The sequence below is a fragment of the Eubalaena glacialis genome, chromosome 19 (genome assembly GCF_028564815.1).
Source record: "Eubalaena glacialis isolate mEubGla1 chromosome 19, mEubGla1.1.hap2.+ XY, whole genome shotgun sequence".
Classification (NCBI taxonomy): domain Eukaryota; kingdom Metazoa; phylum Chordata; class Mammalia; order Artiodactyla; family Balaenidae; genus Eubalaena; species Eubalaena glacialis.
In genome coordinates this window covers 7528731-7547086 of record NC_083734.1, presented here as the reverse complement: position 1 = coordinate 7547086, position 18356 = coordinate 7528731, and the positions used below count along the sequence as shown (strand labels likewise).

The window sequence follows — 18356 nt, the reverse complement described above, 5'->3', positions numbered from 1 at the left end:
CTCGCTCATGACCTGTTGTTGGACCCTCGAAGGCAAGTAAGCACCACCCTGCGAGCCGAGCACAGGCAGAGATGGCACAGAATTAAACCAACTTGGCCCAGACTGGCAGAAACTAGGCCCCAGGAAAATCTGAGCAGCCAGACACAGCAACTGGCCCCTTAGGTCTAAGTGGGAGTGCCACTCCATTGTTAAAGCCAGAAATCCTTGATAGGAACAGCCACAATCTGACAGAGCAGCTGCACCTGCGGTCGAAGCCCTCGCTGCAGCCAGCAGCCCTCCGACAACCCGCTGTCCTGAGCATCACATTCCAGAACTTGGAGGACTGCCCTCCTCCCTGGAAGACTCAGAGCTGCTTGAAGACTAACAGGCCCCTGCGCCCACCCCACTTCTGAGGAAGAAGCTGCTCTGACCCTGTACTCATGCCCTGCTGTTCCTGTCAGGACCAAACGCCCCAAAACTTCTGGTTTCAACCTGATGGTTTTTCCCAGAAACTTTTTTTTCTATACTTGAATACCATTTAAGAAAACAGGTGTGAAGAGTTCATTAAGGCAATGTGACCAAACAGCTCCAGGCTCAGGTACGTATGGGGTGGGGGGGACAGGAGATGGGGAAGTTCCAGGAATTAGGATACTGCAAGGCAGGCTCGAGTGTGGGGAGCAGGGGGGTGGAGGCAGGGTAGAAAACACTTATAATCAAACCCACTTGCTGACACCACCTGTTAAGCAAGCCTCAAATCACTGCCCTCATCAGGACCAAAAATGACATCAGCCATCATTTCCTGAGCGTGTGCTGGTGTTCTACACGGCTTCCCTAACCCTCACACCGACCTTACCACACCAGTGCTATTATAGCCCCAGGTTACAGGTAAGAAAAGTAAGGCTTCGAGAGGTTACCTTAGCATCGTCGCATTGAAACCAGGCTGGTTTCAGGGCAATGAACTCCTGAGGAGCAACGCACGATGGACGGACAGGCTGCGTGCAGGCGCTGCACACCAGCCATACCTGCAGGGGAGGAGCCTGAGTCTGGCCAGCTCTGAAGGTTACTGGCCGTGTGGTCCCCAATTCCACGTCACCATTCCCAGAGAATGAAGTCTCTCCACCAACACACCTGAAATGATGCCATCAATCAACAATGGTGAGGGGACACCTGAAGTTTGCCCTGAAAACTGGTTTTTTTTTTTCCCTCTAGTTAATCCACTACCTAACCTTGGCAAGAGGGGGCTATTTCGGGCTACCTTCAAGTTCAATAATACAATTATACAAAATATAACAAAAATAACAGCTACATAAAAACTGAACAGCACCGTGCTAGTTTAAGTGTTCATAACTGGAGCCTGAGAACACAGCCTGAGTGGGTCCTTAATACTCTGGAATGATACCCACCCAATACTAAACAGCAGTTGCCTATGAGGAAGGTGGGGGAGTGCTGGTTAGAGACCTGAGCTTGACCTGCCATGTCTAATTTTTTAAAGGAACACATTGGTGGATTTCCACTACAATAAAAGATTAATGTTGAAGATCCAAAGGAAATGCATCCAAATAGTTTCCTGGTGGTGGAACAATGGTGGTTTAAAAATTTCTTCAACTTTTCTGTATATTCCAAATTTTTATGTTATAATCATGGAAAGACAAATAAACTTTAAAGTACATCCTTAAATGAATAGAAAATACCTAAGTTCTAAAGAGGGTATTAAGGAACACGTGGCTAGAGGTTATTAATTGTACCTCATTAATAAATAGGAATAACCACCCATATCTTTACAGAGTAATGTAACTCAGAACTACGAGTAAAATGTATCAGCTAAATGGATGAAAAATGCTTGTGTGACTGCTCTTTGAAAGGGTAGCTCTCTCACACACACACAATTTAAATTGTGCTATACGCAAAATAAAACACTTCTTTAGAGCACTATTGGTGATTTGAAAATTTTAATTTAACCTTGTATTTAAAAACAATGAGATTAAAAAAAAAAAGAAAAAAAAACCAATGAGATATTTTACAATCTCTCATGCAGATGCATTCACAATTTCAAACCATTTACTGGGTTCACATTAGCTGTCCAACCCACACGGGCTTTCTACTGGTATTCAGTGAGTCTCGGCTCTTACACCTGAGGTATCAGCTACCTCACAGACAGCCAGATGCAGAAAGTACTTCCGGGCCTGCTGCATGGACAGCATTCTTATAATTTTCAAATAAATGCCATTTCTTAAAATATTAATTCCACTGAAGAGTCCAGCAAAAACACCATAACCCACCCAGGTCAAGGTCTGCAAGTGGCACTTTGCTGAGAGGCAGCCTTGATTTTAATTTCCCGAGATTCACAATGGAAAGGTTGCCCCATGGGTACACAGTGCCCCCGTTTTGTCTGGATTCACAAGGTCCCCATGAGCGCCCCACAGCACTGGGACAGGCAGGGACCTGACTAGAAATTGGGACCCAAGTTCTAATCTAGATTCAGGAGTGAAGCCAGCACCTTAATCTCTGGGATTGTCCGCTCATAAGTAGAGAGATTTGTCATCTGAGGTGCCTTTCCCTGCTTCTAAGCCTTTAAACTTGACACTGGAATGAAGAGCAAATAAAAGCTTTCTTCAAAAGCTTCTGTTCCTTTTCTGGATCATGACACAAGCTCTAACCTGCAACAGCTGAGAATGAAGACTGAATTTTCTCCGGCACAAGCTGCTGCAAAGTGATCCACACAAATGTTCTGTGGCTTAAAACAGACCATCTTTTTAAATGTCTGGCATTTTAGATACTTAAGATCTTTGTTACATGAGAGTAGTCTTTTATTAAGTTCCTCACCTTCTTGACAAGGTTCCTAGGAAAGTCATTCCAAACCAAGTACTCCTGAGTTGAAGTTTATATAAACTAAATCTTGGTATTTTTTTAGTAAGGGAACCTGAAAGGAGAATGGCACTGTATGAGTTCGCTAGGGCGCTGTCACAGAGTACCACAGCACCGGGGCTTGAACCACAGATGTTTATTGTCTCAGCAGTTCTGGCGGCTAGACGTCCCAGATCAACGGGTCGGCAGGGCTTGTTTCTGGAGGCCTCTCTGTGTCTTCACGTGGTCTCCTCTCTGCCTGTGTCCCAATCTCTTCTTATAAGAACACCAGGCATGTTGGATGAGGGCCTTCCCTAAAGGCCTCATTTTAACTTTATCACCCTTTTAGAGACTGTCTCCACTGGGTTAGGACTTCAACGAACACATGAATCTGGGGGAAAGTTCAGCCCATAACCACTACAGAGTTTATGACTTTTCTTTTTCACATGCCTTGACATAAATATCTATAGTAGGTTTTAACATAAGTATTGAGAATTTAAAAACCAAAAGATAGCGCCGTGTCACGTGCACAGAGCACAGAACTGATGTGCAAGGAAAGCCCATGTCTGATGAGGCGCCACACCTGTTACGGTTTGCTGAGACTTTCAGAGGCTTTGCAGCAGCTTCAGGTGGAGAATGGTGATAAACGGTCAAGTCCAGACAGCCGGGAAGTTAAATTCAGAAACAAAAGCCAGCATCTTCCTGAATGGCTGTCTGCCTAGCACTTTGTGGATGGATGCACCAGAAGATGACGCACCTAACTCACCCAGATCCAAACCTGCCCACCTCCACCCTCAAAACAGTCTCTCGAGGCCCCAGTCCCCCAGCCACCGCATCGGAGGCACCTGGGGTGGCAGGTGTGAACGCAGGTCTTTGCATCCTTCCTCAGCTCAGCGAACCCAGCCCTGGGCCCGGGAACCTGCACTTTAACAAGCACCCACCTACCCGCCCCCTCGAGTCTGGGGGGGGCCTCAGCCCAGAGAGCTATAAGCTGCCATCTCTGCACCCACGAGAAAGGCCACGGTTGTCCAAGCTGCAAAACTGAGCACACCTTTATTTCAGACAAGTGCAATCCAGTACAGGCAGGAAGGTACTCTGTACACACTCATGATTTGTATCCTCTTATACCCATTTGGCAGGTCCCTGAAAGCCTGGCACATCATTCAGCTAAAAAAAAAAAAAAAAAAAAACACATGAAAGATCCCTAGGGAATCTGATCTAATGGTCTGCCCCAAACAACAGATTTTCTCTCCACTAGTAAAATCAGCACCTGCTGACAGGAGAACACAATGCAAACCTGACAGTGATTTTCATTAACAAGCAAGACTACACTAATGCTTTCAAGCATAAAGATTAACTGTGCATGTCAGAGAGCCTAATTTGATTGTTATCAGCCACCAAGAACTCAAAGAGGAAAGCAAGGTCACTATGGAAGTTACGCTCTTCCTGGAAATTCACTACAACCTGACAGAGCAAGAGTCCAAGACACTGGAGAGGCAGCCACGCTGATCAGAGGGCCCTGCTCACGTGGAGAGACCCCATGGCTGCGTCTTTTCCGGCTGTGTCCTTCCCTGAGGTCCATTCTGCTGGCTTCACGGAAACTTGGTCCTCTGGTCTCAAGGCGACCATTTGGGAGACTTCTGGTTGTAATCTTTACAGTTCCAAGAATCCATCCTTGCTGAACCCAAGAGTAGCATGCCCTGCCCAAAATTTAGGTGTTCTCCTGGTATGAAGGCCATTCTGTAGGCTGCATGTATATACATATAAGTATCGGCCCCTATGGGAGACAAAGCTTCCTTCCTCTTTAGCAGAATAGCGCACGGCCGCACTGCTTTGGCTAGCTCTTTTTCCTGTGTTCCCTCATGTGCGCAGCAATCGAACCAGCTATTTCTGCATTCTTCTTGTTCTGGCCAAAATAATCTAGAAACTCACCATCTGGTCCAATCAAGTACATTATGATTGTATGATCCACCTGCAGAGAAAAGGGGGGGAAGGAGAGGATGACAAAAAGTTCACCAAAATAAGCTGCTTATTTTACTGAATAAATGCTGCAGGATAAGAGACTTCACATTACTAGTTAAGCAACCTTTGTAGCATCTATTACTTATGGAACAGGCCTAAGTCTATTATACTAAGTACACAGCGAGGAATTATCTAAAATCTTTCCAGAAACGTGCCGACTGTTGCCTGACACGTCAGCTAGAACTTGGAATTCTTTTGGTTCAGTCCTTAACACACTCATCCACACAATTTCTGAGAAAAGAACGCACTTCTAAGAAATGGCCACTGCCAGCCTTCATTAAACAGCCAATGCTTGTGGAACAGCAAGGCCTGCTTGGGAAGAGTCTACATTTATGAGCAAAATATTTCATCTGACCCCTTAACCATGTTATAAAGAGATAACCACACGGGATTAAAAGTGTTGGTGAAAAATACTTTCTTTATTAAGTTCTTGGGTATATTCTTTTATGTTTTAGGAAGAACTGGTTATCATTCAACAGGCTAAATTCTGCTTACTATGTTATATTACAAACAAAAACAGAAAAGTAACCACTAAATATATAATATATAAATTCTAATACAGTATTTAGTCCTCCTATTAGTGACTCAGATGGAAACATGAAAACGAGTGTTGTCCTCCCCTAAGAAATGTTACTACGCTGAACAATCCTACCTGAAGCACATCACCCAGAAGTTCCTCAGGAGCCGTAAGTGCTACACCCCCAAGGAGTTACCTTAAATCCATTATCCACTTTCATGGCAAAGTTCTTAAAGTGTTCCTAGCTCCACCTAAAGTTTAGACTAGCCATCAATTTTTTTTAGTTATATGCTTCCACAAATCCAATTTTAAATGAGTTGAAGACTTGGCACTTAGAATCCTTGGAATTTATTCCAGGCTTGATTGCTGTTTGGCAAGACAAAAAGAAAGACAGGAATGCGATCATACATACCAAGCTGGAGACACCCCACATATACCCAGACACACATGATGTGTCTGTTAGGTTATCGTGCTTTTATACACACACATTCATAAAGAGAGAGTAAATGGAAAGAGCCACTTGCTTATTCACATAAGGAAAGAATGCAGACCCAGAGGGCTCAGACAGCTGGCGATCTCGAGGGGGCTGCGAGTATTCACTGCGGGAGGACAGGGAACCCGCGTTTCTCCAATTGTCTGTTACAGTCAGAACCAGGTCTCCAGGTGTCTCTTAAAGCCCTACTCCACAGCTTACACCTCTCTTTCTCCCCATTTCTTCCTCTTTCCTATTCTTTCTATTCTCTCTCCCCCTTAAAAAACCAGAATTTCAGCGTGTGTTGGGCTTATTTTATGAGTGTTCTTCACATAAACTACTTTCTAATACATAATAAAAATATTGTTCTACACAAACTGTCAAACTTGTCAGTGGTCACGTCTCAGTGTTCACTTGGGTTGTGGGCACAGCAAATCATATGTAAATAAGAATGAAAGAATACACAGTAAATGTATACAATGAAGTCTTCCACTCCTTCCAGACTCCCAGAGTCCCTCAGTTCTCCTCAGAGGGCACCACTACCACCAGTTCCTGCTGTTATTCTTCCAGAGAAACCCTCTGCGTCTATTAGTGTCGATAACCACCTATTTCTTTTTAGACAGAATTAACAACACACTATACTTGTTTTCTCACTTAGCAATATACTGGGCGTTGTTCTGTATCAGTACATATATAGTAGCCTTTTAAAGAATGGTTGCTTGGTTTTCAGTCTTTTTTACAAACAATGCTACAGGTTATCTCTGTAGGACAAATTCCAAAAAATGGGGTCTCTAACCTAAAAACTATTCCACTTTAAAGGCTGATGATACTGACAAACAGCCTTCTTACGAGGGCGTATCAGTTTAATTCCCATCAACAATGCATGAAAGTGCCAGCTGGTCCAATTTCACTCCAACACTACAGCATTTTCTCTTTTCCTAAATTAGATTTTGACAATATCTTTGGCCTTTCTGATCTAACAGGTGAAAAATGGCATCACATTATACAATTCACATTTCTTTTATTGTGAATAAAACTGAACATCTTTTCTTAGGTGTGAAAGCTATTTGTATTCTTTTGCAAAAGTATTTCCTAATTAATATTTAGAAAATAATGTAATACTATACATATAACGCAATGATGTGCACATTTAGCTTTCAGTGGAATCCTAAACGTTTGTAACCTGGGTTACATATACTATGGGTCAGAGGATGCCACTCGTATTCAAAGCCAGAAGCTCACCTCTGTTGCTATCGAGATTAAGAAAACTTCATTCCTTTATATCTCAACCTTTAAGGTACTCCCTCATTCCCTACATGTCCTTAAATCTTGAGAAGTTTCCCATACCGTCTTGCGGATGAAAATCTGTAACCTCAAGGGACAGAAGTCATACTAAGGAAAAACCCAAGAAGCTGGAGAGTGTCTCCCCCTACTGGTTGATTTGGCAAATGTACAGCAGTGAACTCACTGATTCTTATCAAACGTCACATTCTTATGGCAGTAGACCAGTATTTATTTGTCAAAATGGGGTCTGGGATGGGTTCTAGAGGATCCAAGAATCTCCATAAGACGTACATATTTACATCTTGATTTTTAAGACTAAAAAACTTAATATCCATATTCTGGATTATCTGCATGGCTACCTTAGAGTGCCCAAACCTTATTTATGTTTACGAGCTCCCTGGCACCTCGCTGTATACTGGTTACGGTCAGACAAGAAAAAGATGCCTTCTTACTAAGTCAAGAACACCCAGTACAGGTAGGCTACACAATGAAAGGTTTCAAAGTAATTTAAGTGAAAAACCACGAGGGGCGGCTGACTATAGAGGTGGGTGTCTCAGATCACAGTCCTGCTGTGAGCAGCGCTTCGGTTTCAGCCAAGTATCTCTTATTACGTTCACTGAATGTTTTACTTGAGTTTTATAAGTTGTTTGCTCTAATCTGTAAAATTTATTTTAACTCTAGAATTATGAGCTATAAGCAACAAGACTAAAGGGTGTTACCTAGTTTACAACTGTACGTATGTAAACAATTTAATAAAACTATTCAGCACTGGAAGTCAGACGGACTAGCTCAACTGCTCCCACTACCATCACAGGTCAAACCTCAAAACCAGTCAATACAGCTCTCTTTCATAGGAAGAGTAAAGAACCCTGAAAAGCTCTTGTTTCTCCACAGCTTCCTTTCTGCTCTCCTCTCATTCTTCTCATGCTGCTGGCGTGACAAGAGGAAGCCACAGTAGGGTCCCTCTACTTTCCTTAAACTTAGGGTGTCAGAAGAAAATGCTCACTTTTCTTGTCTTTTTCTCCCATGAACCCAAGTTTCCCTAAGTCTATGAGGCACCAGAACTAGAAAATAAGATTACTGTGTGGGCCTAAGGCAAAGGGACCAGAAACGTGCTTTTAATTTAGGCCAAAGGCTACAGTGCTGGGACTTCCCTGAGGGCGCAGTGGTTGGGACTCTGTGCTCCCAGTGCATGGGGCCTGGGTTCGATCCCTGGTCAGGGAACTAGATCCCACACGCATGCCGCCACTAAAAGTTCGCAAGCCACAACTAAGAAGCCCGCCTGCCACAACTAAGACCCAGCACAACCAAATAAATAAATAAATAAAATATTAAAAAAAAAAAAAAAAGCTACAGGGGCACATGTGCTCCAGGTTCAAAAGTGGTGAGGAAATCACAGTGGGCCGTAGAGACAAAGCACCACAGTGGGATGTCCCCTCTGCATGTCACTCTTGGGAGCTGGCCATGGCGTTGCTGGAAGAGCAACGACTCAGGATCCTGACCATCTTTCTTTCTACAAAACCAGCTCTGCGGCTGGAAAGGCTCTTATGATTAATCACTTTGTCTAACCAATACTATAGAGAAACTAGAGCATGACAACTGAGGAAAAAACCTGAAATAATACTAAGATACAATGTCAACTCTTCATGTGATAGGGAAAAACGTCCACATTGAGAAGGAAACTGGGTGCGTAGGGGTGGCGCTTATGCTTCACTGTGAAACCACTGACGGGAAGAGGAACAAGGTGACCCAGGACTCCTGGGCAGTGCCGATGAACGTGAAGACGGCTCTTTAATGTAAGAGCTACAGAAGAACAACCTGATAGAATTTGTTCTTCATCATTAAAAAAACTTTATTAAGTACCTAATTATGTAGAGCATAATAGCTGCAAACGCAACTAAACACAAAATTATGCAAACGCATAGTTGGTATGAAAAGAAATCTTATGGGAAGTCTAGCTGCCTATGGCTCTCTTTTCTCTTGCTTTTCAGAATTCTTACTCACTCAACCCAAAAACGCAGTTCCCTACAGCCTAACACTACTTTTCAAAAGGAGTATGTTTCTTATACCTCTTCATTGAGGGCAGAGAGAACCAATACAATGTTTATCAACTAAAATGAGCTTTGCTCCAAATGATTATATTATATTCTATTGAATCTAAGATATCCCTGATTTTATATTGCCCTATAATTTTATGTGCCACTAGAAAAGCAGGCAATTAAACTCTAAGAACAATGAATATAAATTAAACAATCATCCTTCAAAAAATGTATATACTTCTTCTATCCTTTCAAACACCCCTAATTATTAAGGAATTTGCTATGATCTCAGATTATCTTTCGTTTTAATTTCATTTTTAAAGCCAGTCGTCACGGAAAGCTATATGAATGTCTGGGACCTGGAAGCCTGTCCAGGTGTTGAAAGCTGTGCATTTGCTTACTATGTAGTCCTCATCTTCGTCCTTGGGGCCAGGGCTGTAATACACTCTGAATGCTCTGGCCATTTGATCGATCTCTTCTTTTGTGCCAGTTAAGCCAATCAGTTTGGGAGAAAATTCTAAATAAAAAATGAGAAAGACAGTGAAAAAGAATCAAGCAAAACAACCATCCCTACACTTCAAAAAACAGTATCAGTTATACAGCAGCCCTACTGCCACTTTCTTCCTGTGAGTCCCTAAACATTTCTTCATGTTTCAAAGAAAAACAAATTCGCATAGAACAAATGAAAATTCTCCTCTGTAATATATGTCACATTCACCAAGATAGATTACACTGGAATTAAACTAGAAATCAATGGCAGAAAGATATCCGGAAAATCCCCTAACGCATGGAAATTAAACACACTTCTAAATAACACATGGGCCAAAGAAGAAATCTCAAGAGAAATTAAAAAAATATCTTGAATAAAATAAAAATGGAAACACAACTTATTGAATCCATATAGTAGAAAAGAAGATCTAACATCAATAATATAAGTTTCCACCTTAGGATCTAGGAAAAGAGCAAATTAAATCCAGAGTATGCGGAAGAAGAGAATTAGAGCAGAAATCAATGAAACTTAAAACAGGCTATTAATAAAGAAGAGCAATGAAACCAAAAGTTGGTTTTTGGTAATATATAAGTCAAATCCTTTCATGACTAGTAAAGAGCTGGAGGGAATATATTCTAATTATTTGAAACACAATTTTTGTTAATTTAGTGGTTCTTAAATATTTAGGTGTAGTTCTGAGATATGCTGAAGTTTAAAGATATTATCATGAATTAAGCACAACAGTTTTCCATTGTATCATATGAGAAAAAAGTCTGCTGACAATTAGTTCATACCAGATCAAAATACCTGTATCTCATTTTCTAACGCATAATCTCACAGCATGCATTTGCTATTAAGTTTTTGGAATTTATGTAAGTAAGCTGGGGAAGTCACTTAAAACACCTGGATTCATCAGACTACTGGGCCAAGTCCAACATTTAACAGCAGTACCTTCTTCCAAAGGTAGAGGAAGCCTATTTTTATTCTCTGGACTAATTCATTCTAAATTGAAAAACTGCTCAGATACTGAAAAAGCAAGGTAGCTTGTTCTTCTTCCCTACGCTCTGACTAAATGAAGAGAAGGTGAGTGAAGCCTGAATTAGTTGCACATCCTAACCTTTTCAAAAAATTGTTGAAATTGCAGTAATTTTCTAAATACCAACTTAAATATTTAAAAATCCCTCCCAAATGCAACTAGAAATGATCACATCATCAATCACTGTATGTACCTGCTGATGAAGAATATTACCGTAAGGTTTTGGTATTTCCATTAGGTACGGCAACTCAAATGTCTACTCATTTGGGGATTATCTAAGGTTTGGTTAATATGTGATAATAAACAATTGCCAATATGACACACATTTAAATTGGAGATCATTTATCACCCAATGAGTTATACCTGCTTTTTACTGCTTTAGAAAGTAACGATGCTATTGCTCAAATTTCTGACATACCTGTAAACTGTGGACATAAATTCTGCTTGTATATAATAAAAACTCTAAAACTTCAACGAGAAAACAAACCTTTGTAACCTTGGGTTAGGCAAAGATCTCTCACATATGAAACCAAAAAATTATCTATGAAAGAACAAGCTAATAAACTGAACTTCATCAAAATGGAAACTGCTCTTCAAAAGCCATGGCTGACATGACAAGCCACAGACCGGGAGGAAATATTTGTAAATCATACACCTGATAAAAGACTTGTATCAGGACTATAAACAATAAATAAATAAGTAAAAATAAACAGCCCCATAAAAATGGGTAAAAGATGTGGAGACGCTTTACCAAAGAAGACATACAGATGGCAAATAACGGCATGAAAAGATGCTTAATGTTAAAAGTTATTAAGGGAAATGCATTAATAAAACCACAATGAGATATTACTAAGCATCTACTGAAGTGGCTAAAATTAAAAAGACTGACCCTAGTAAGTGTGCGAGGATGTGGAGGAGCTGGAGCTCTCATACACTGCCAGTGGGAGTGTAAAAATGTACCACCACTTTGGAAAAAAGTTTGTCAGTTTCTTAAAAAGTTAAACATTCACCTATCATATGACCCAGCCACTCCACTCCCAGGTATTTACTCAAGAGAAATGAAAGCATGTGTCCACACAAAGACGTACGTGTACATGAGTGCTCAGCAGCTTTATTTGTAATAGCCAAAGACTGGAAATAACTCCAATGTCCATCAATGGGATACTACTCAGCGATAAAAATGAATGAACTATTGACACACGCTACAACATGGATGAATCTCAACATAATTACACTGAAGGAAGTCATTAAAAAGAAAGAGCATATACTGTATAATTCCATTTACATAAACTTCTAAAAATGCAAACTAATCTATATTGATGGAAAGCAGATCAGTGGTTGCCTGGAGACAGGAGGTGGGTGCAGAGGAGGGACATGAAGGAGGAATTAGCAAGGGCACATGGAAGCTGCTGGGGGTGATGGATATGTTCACTCTGACTGCGGTGATGGTTTCCCAGGTGCACACACGTGTCAAAAGGTACCACACTGTGCACTTTAAGTATGTACTCTTTTTATATGTCAACTATCTCTCAATACATGAGTTAAATAATAAAATATACAGCAGGTCTTACATAAGACACATTTTAAAATAACTCAAAGTTTTAGTGGATATGCATTAGAAGGTATCATACAATAAAAATAAATAGAAAACTATTCATGTCCTTCTGACCAGTAGCTTAAATCAATTCCACCATAATTAAAATGGAAATTCCTGATTTTTAAGCACGCATGTTCCACACACTAGTACAACAACAACAAAACCTGTCTGATCAGATTTTTATTCTCATCACTTTTTTTAGCTGAAGAAACTTGAATTCAGAGAAATTACCCAAGCTCATAAGAACCTAAATATTCATCCTTAATTCTACCATAATTTATAGTCTTTAAAAGTACCTTCTAATAGCTTTTAAGTGCATGTTGAGATGTTTAAATTGAAATTCTTCCTTAAAATGGTTATAAATGTCTTTATCATTAATATTTTAGATTTATAAAATATACACTATGAATTCAAAATGTGCTTATATTTAATAATTTTTCTTTAATCTCCCAATGAACATACTCCCAGAATGTCTGTCTGTCCTAATTTTACAAAGGGAAGAGTGAGGTACTGAGCTGGAATCAGAAGCAATGTGTCCCCTCAATTCAAGGGTCTCTTTACTTTGTTGATATATGAAGGCCAAGTTCAATCTTTCCTCTGTGACAAAATAAAGAGCCCTGCACCAGGAACTGAGAGGCCTCTTATTTATTTACTTACCGGCCACAGTCACAATTCTGAGCCTCTTTTCATCCACCTGTAAAACTGGTGACAGTACCATATGTCCCCCGTATCTTACAAAGCATTCCAAGGTCTGAATAAGCTGATCTTTCAAAAACTTTAAGAGCTAAACAGATGTAAAGTATTGTGAATAAAACACACCTTTTACATAATTTGCGATGGCTTCTTTTGTGTCCCTCTCCGGGTCAATAGTGATGAAAAGTGGAGTTAAATCTGGCAGAGTTGGAATACTATCTGAAAGAAAGTTCTCATTAATCAGTATTCACATTCTAAGGGAAAAGACAAACAGCAATTACAGTAGCGTGTAGGGAGTGCTACAGCAAGGTGTTAAGGCAACACAGAGGGACATCTAACACGGATGGGGAAGGGGATGGGACAGCCTCCAGGAAAGGCAGATATATACACATCTGTGGTGCAATCAGATAGATATCCTATCAAATACCTGCACCCCTGAACACATGCTGTTACTCAGGATCACATCACGTGTGATTCCTGTCTCTTAATCCAATGCAATGTTTGTAGGATTCCCCTGCCCCACCCACCATTTCTCAAGGGCAAAGAAACTATTAATAAGGACTGAATATCCTGGAACAATTCATTTTAAGAAGGACGTACATCACAGACCATACCACAGATTTCCTAGTCTAACCATCAGTCACCAGGGAAAAAGCAATGGCAATGTCAGTGATGAAAGGCTACAAAAAGAAAGGGGCACAAAGCAGAGTTAAGGGAGACCCAGACCACACCAACATTTTTAAGCAACCTAACATTTAGCGTCAAAACAAGCTTCCTTTGGTAAAGAATAAGGTCATGGGAATCACAGCCACTAACAAGCCTAACACTAAGATTTTATGTTCTCACAAACTGAATAATTACAACCCTCCACCTAACAGTAATAATATAAGAATGTGAAAAGCATAGTAACATTAGGGACATCAAGTAAACACATACTTTTTTATAGGAAGAGATGGCTTTCTTACCTATTTCATCCACAACTTGAATCATTTTTTCCAGTTCTTCTGGACAGATATCAGGGCAATGAGTGAAACCAAAATAAATCAATACCCATTGACCCAGGTAGTCCTTATCAGTTTTGGGCTCGCCAGTATGAGTTGTGAGGGAAAATGGGCCCCCAAGTAAAGGCTTTCCGATGCTTCGCTGCCGTTCCTTCTCCAGCTCTTAAACACACACGAACACACACCGAAGGGGAAAAAAAAGTCAATCTAACCACAGGTACTCAAATGCCTGATCTATGGTTCATTCTATACTACTGACTGAGGGCACAAAATGTGGAAAAAATAGCCTCAGTTTTCAAGAAACTTAAAAAATCTTTTAAGAGAAATAAGCATAAAACAATAAAATAAAATCAAACGCTATTGTATATAGTAAGGACTACAAGAAAAGAAAGTGGTAAAACGATTTTCTTCCTCTTCCAGAACAATTCAGTCCTTAGCCATTAGGTGTGGCCACGATGGGGGTGAGGGCACAGCAGAGCAGAATGTCTGAGCCCAAGTGGGCGAGGTGGGTGGCCTGGCAGCGGGTGTCTGAGCCTGAGTGTGCTGAGGAGGGCAGCTGCATGGGGAGAGGACAGCAGTAATGGAAACTCAGTTACATACAGGGGCTTGACCAAATAAGTAAATACATTAAAGAGCTACAAATGAAAAGGGAGTTAGAACAATGGAAGGAGAGAAAACTAGAATGAACGCTGAAGTACTGGAAAGAAATGGGAGGTACAATACAAACTTATAGTTTCAATATATATAGATACAGAAATAAGTATAGATGTAAATAAGCACATCTCTCTCCTAGCTCTGTCCACTGAAAGGACCCAGGGGCGGATACACCCCAAGAGCAATGAGCTCATATCCTGACTTCTAATATCATCCTCCACTAAAAGGAAATGAGACTTTTTAGAGAAACGGCTGATACCAGGACTGGGGCAGAGAAAGTACACGAACCTAGAACATCCTTTTGTGTCAGAATTAAGTTCGAACCCAAAGCACATAGGAGGCATGTCAAAAGGAAACAGAAGCCTGTGTCGAAGGGGCTCCCACTGACCAACCTGGGACAATGTGAGCGTCAAACCAAAGAGAATAATGGATCACAACTCACTGGCTTGCTAGGAAATCATGAATCACACTGATATAAATAAATGAATTGAGAGTTTGATGGGGAACAGAATATTTACATGTATAAATACATAATATTTACATGTGTAAATGTACATCACAAAACACACATTAATTACATTTTCAGTAGAGAAGCCTGACAGACACCACCTTAATCAAGTGATCAAACTGAACTTAAATCAGTAATGGGACAAACTGAAATCATGACACCTGACCAAATGCAATGAGAACACAGCGTCCTGAATCTAACCATGAGGAAACATCAAAAAACCCAAACGAAGGGACAGTCTACAAAATAACTGGCCTGTAATCTTCCAAGCTGTCAAGGTCATGAGAGTCGGGTAAAGGCTGAAAAACTGTTACAAACTGAAGGAGACCAAAGAAAAAACTAGGTATGAGGTGTGGTTCTGAACTGAATCTTTCTGCTATAAAAGGAGGGCATCAGTTGGGACTTTCCTGGCAGTCCAGTGGTTACGACTCTGTGCTTCTACTGTGGGGGGCACGGGTTCAATCCCTGGATGGGGAACTAAGATCCCGCATGCCACAAGGCACAGCCAAAAAAATTAAAAATAAATTAAATAAAATAAAGTAAATAAAAGGAGGGCATCAGTTGCACAACTTGAATGAGGTCTGAAGATTGAACGGTGTAACATATTGATGTTAATTTTCTGACTCTGATGGCTGCATTGTGGTTATGTTGGAGAATGTCCTTGTTTGTAGAAAATACACAATAAAGTATTTGGAGATGATGAGGCATCATGTCAGCAAATATTCTCAAACAACTTAGGCACACTTTTAATACTGTTTCATAATACAAGTTTTTATAAAACAAAATTATTAACTGAAGGTGAAATTCCAAACTAAAGTCAAAAGAAGCTTGGCTTTTTCTACAATCGTCTCTACCATTACTTTCCTAGTTTGTCAGGTTTGTTTCATTTTGAAATTGAAGGAACTTAACTGCTTATTAAAATATGAAAATCATATCAATAAAACACTGCTTGTTACACAAAAGAAATATACCTGTATATCAATATGGATCTTATATTCCTAAAGTTCTAAAGCCTATGAATTTTCACTCCCAGATGTAAACATTATCCTTTGTATAACGTCATCAAAAGAGACTCTCTAAAGAATCAAAACAGAGTAACTGATACTTTAAAGATTTACTGGAAACTTCTAAAACAAATCTTAAAAGTCCTGAAATATTCACTAAAATATAAAGTTCCTGTAAACAGTTTCTAAACACTCCGAGTGTTAGTCCAGAGCAGTTCCTTGCCGTGAAACTCCCTCTGGCCTGGCAGAACCTTATCTAGAGAATCCTTCACTTCTGTGTCTGTTTCACTGTCATGGGCGCCTCAGTGGCTGGACTGCACCTTAGTCATCTTTGCGCCCTCTGGACTTGTTACTATCTACATCCAGATCTGTCCACAATAAGTCTTTTCACATGGTTAGACAGTGGTGCCCTGAACAGATAAGACAGTGGAAAAACAGGTGAGATCCAAATAAAGTTTGTAGTTTACTGAACAGTACTGTATGAACTTTAATTTCTTACTTTTGATAAATTAGCCATAGTTATACAAGATATTAACATTAGGAGAAGAAAGGTGAAAGATACATGGAAACTCTGTCATTTTTACAACTCTTCTGTAAACCTAAAATTATTTCTAGATAAAAAGCTTAAAAACAACAGTGACAAAAAGATGCCAGTCCACAGCCAGGAAGGATTTTATTCAGCGCTGACCAGATGATATCTACTTACTCTCTGTCTTTTCTTTCTTGAAATACTTCATCCCAGCCAGTAAAACTCCTCCAATAGCAAATGTGATGGCTAAGGACTTCCAGGAAACAGGCTACTGGGGCAGAGATTTCAAAAATAAAAATAGTAGAAAGATGCAAACATTTAATCACACTAAATTTATTACAGTAGTTTTTAAGATACCTACACACAGGTCTCGATCTTGTTAAATGGACAGCATGTTTCACGTTACTTTGGGATGAGAAAATACTGAAAGTTTCTGGGGATGCAGTTGCATCTGGGCTCCTAACACAATTACAAAGGCACTTCTTTCCAAGGGAAGGTTCCCTAAGTCGATTTCTTTTCATGTGGAAAAAAAGACCCAAGTCTCAATCAAGCACCAAGATTGTTACCAAGTGTGACCCAGATCCCAACTGCTGATTTAAAAACCAGTTAATCACCTGTTTGTGCTGATATTGAGAATACACAGAAATAAACCAAATAAATTTAGGAGGTTAACCTAACTCTGGCTTCCAAAAGTAACAAAGCCAAAGTAGAAGACAGCTAAAAGTGGAACGTCTTGCAAACTGCATCATTATTTCTTTGTACTTTTTCCAAGTCCCAAGATAAAATAACTCATTAACCTTCCCCCAGCTCCGAAGACCACTTCTCTTGCCCATCACTAGAGCCTAGTGGCTCTTAAGTTCTTTGGGGGTCAGAACTAGAACCCGGGAGAAACCAAAGAAAAAAGGCATATCCAGCACGCCACTACGGCCCACATGTGCTCAATTTCGGCATATACACATCAGGCCTCCGAAGGGAAAGCCAAGTGATAAATAATAAAAATGCTCTGACGCTTCAATCATGGGAAACTTAAGGTTGAGACCCACCCCCCGCTTAGAACACCTGAAACTTATTTTCTTGGCGCAAAAGCTAACTAAAATCCAAGCCCGGGTATCTAACCACGTGGAGAGGGTGTCGGTTCTGAGGTTCTCTTTACCGCTGAGGGTCCGTGCAAACCGGAGGGAAATGCGGGATGAGATTCTGTGACCCAGGGAGGTCAACCGGCGGAGTGGAGGACAACTTGAGGCCGAGTGGTTTCTGGGGTTATGACCAAGTGGGATGGGAAGGGCGCGCAGGGTTGACTGGCGAGCAAAGGCAGGGCTCCAGGTGTGCACTCACCCGGGGCTGCGAGGGGCGCGTGGGGTCTCCGCCGCCCTTCGGCTCCGGTCCTGACGACCCGGGCGGGGGCGGCCTCGCCGTGCTGAGGAGCCGGCACCGCAGGCAGCTGCCAGCGAGCCCCGAGGCCCGCCACGCCTCCTCTGGCGGCGCGCGGAGCTGCCCCAGCATGACCTTCGCGGTCCCCTCCCCGGGGCCCCAAACCCCGAGGCCGCGAGGCAAGAGAAACCAAAGTTTGCCACCTGGAAGCCGCATTATCCTGCCGGGCGCACGCAACAACCCCGCCATGAGATCGAGAGACCGCGCCTCCTTTGCCCCGCCCCTCGACTTCCGGTACCGTTTCCGCTTCCTCCGA

General features: G+C 41.2%; 1 protein-coding gene across 3 annotated transcripts; it reads right to left on the bottom strand.

Moving 5' to 3' along the window:
• Positions 1-1088: 1088 nt before the first annotated feature.
• Positions 1089-18327, bottom strand: LOC133079618 (protein SCO1 homolog, mitochondrial). 3 transcript variants are annotated; one of them, XR_009698256.1, is made up of 7 exons: positions 18005-18327; positions 16847-16937; positions 13939-14136; positions 13100-13192; positions 9559-9674; positions 3875-4795; positions 1089-1107 (listed from the first exon to the last, which is right to left on the bottom strand). XR_009698256.1 is itself a non-coding variant. In XM_061175191.1 (7 exons), the coding sequence occupies exons 1-7, from the start codon at positions 18287-18289 to the stop codon at positions 3983-3985; spliced, it is 831 nt and encodes a 276-aa protein (XP_061031174.1). In that variant the 5' UTR covers positions 18290-18327; the 3' UTR covers positions 3848-3982. The 3 variants fall into 3 exon arrangements, 2 of the variants coding, with proteins under 2 accessions (XP_061031174.1, XP_061031173.1); XM_061175191.1 differs by lacking the exon at positions 1089-1107 and having other exon boundaries at positions 3848-3990; positions 4756-4795; XM_061175190.1 differs by lacking the exon at positions 1089-1107 and having other exon boundaries at positions 3848-4795.
• Between the last annotated feature and the right edge of the window lie 29 nt (positions 18328-18356).

Coding starts and splice junctions, on each gene's coding strand:
- LOC133079618 (XM_061175190.1), bottom strand. CDS start 18,289: ATGGCGGGGTTGTTGCGTGCGCCCGGCAGGATAATGCGGCTTCCAGGT. Junction 13,193..13,938: donor TCAAGTTGTGGATGAAATAG/GTAAGAAAGCCA, acceptor ACTTTCTTTCAG/ATAGTATTCCAACTCTGCCA. Junction 9,675..13,099: donor CATCGCAAATTATGTAAAAG/GTGTGTTTTATT, acceptor TTTTTTATTTAG/AATTTTCTCCCAAACTGATT.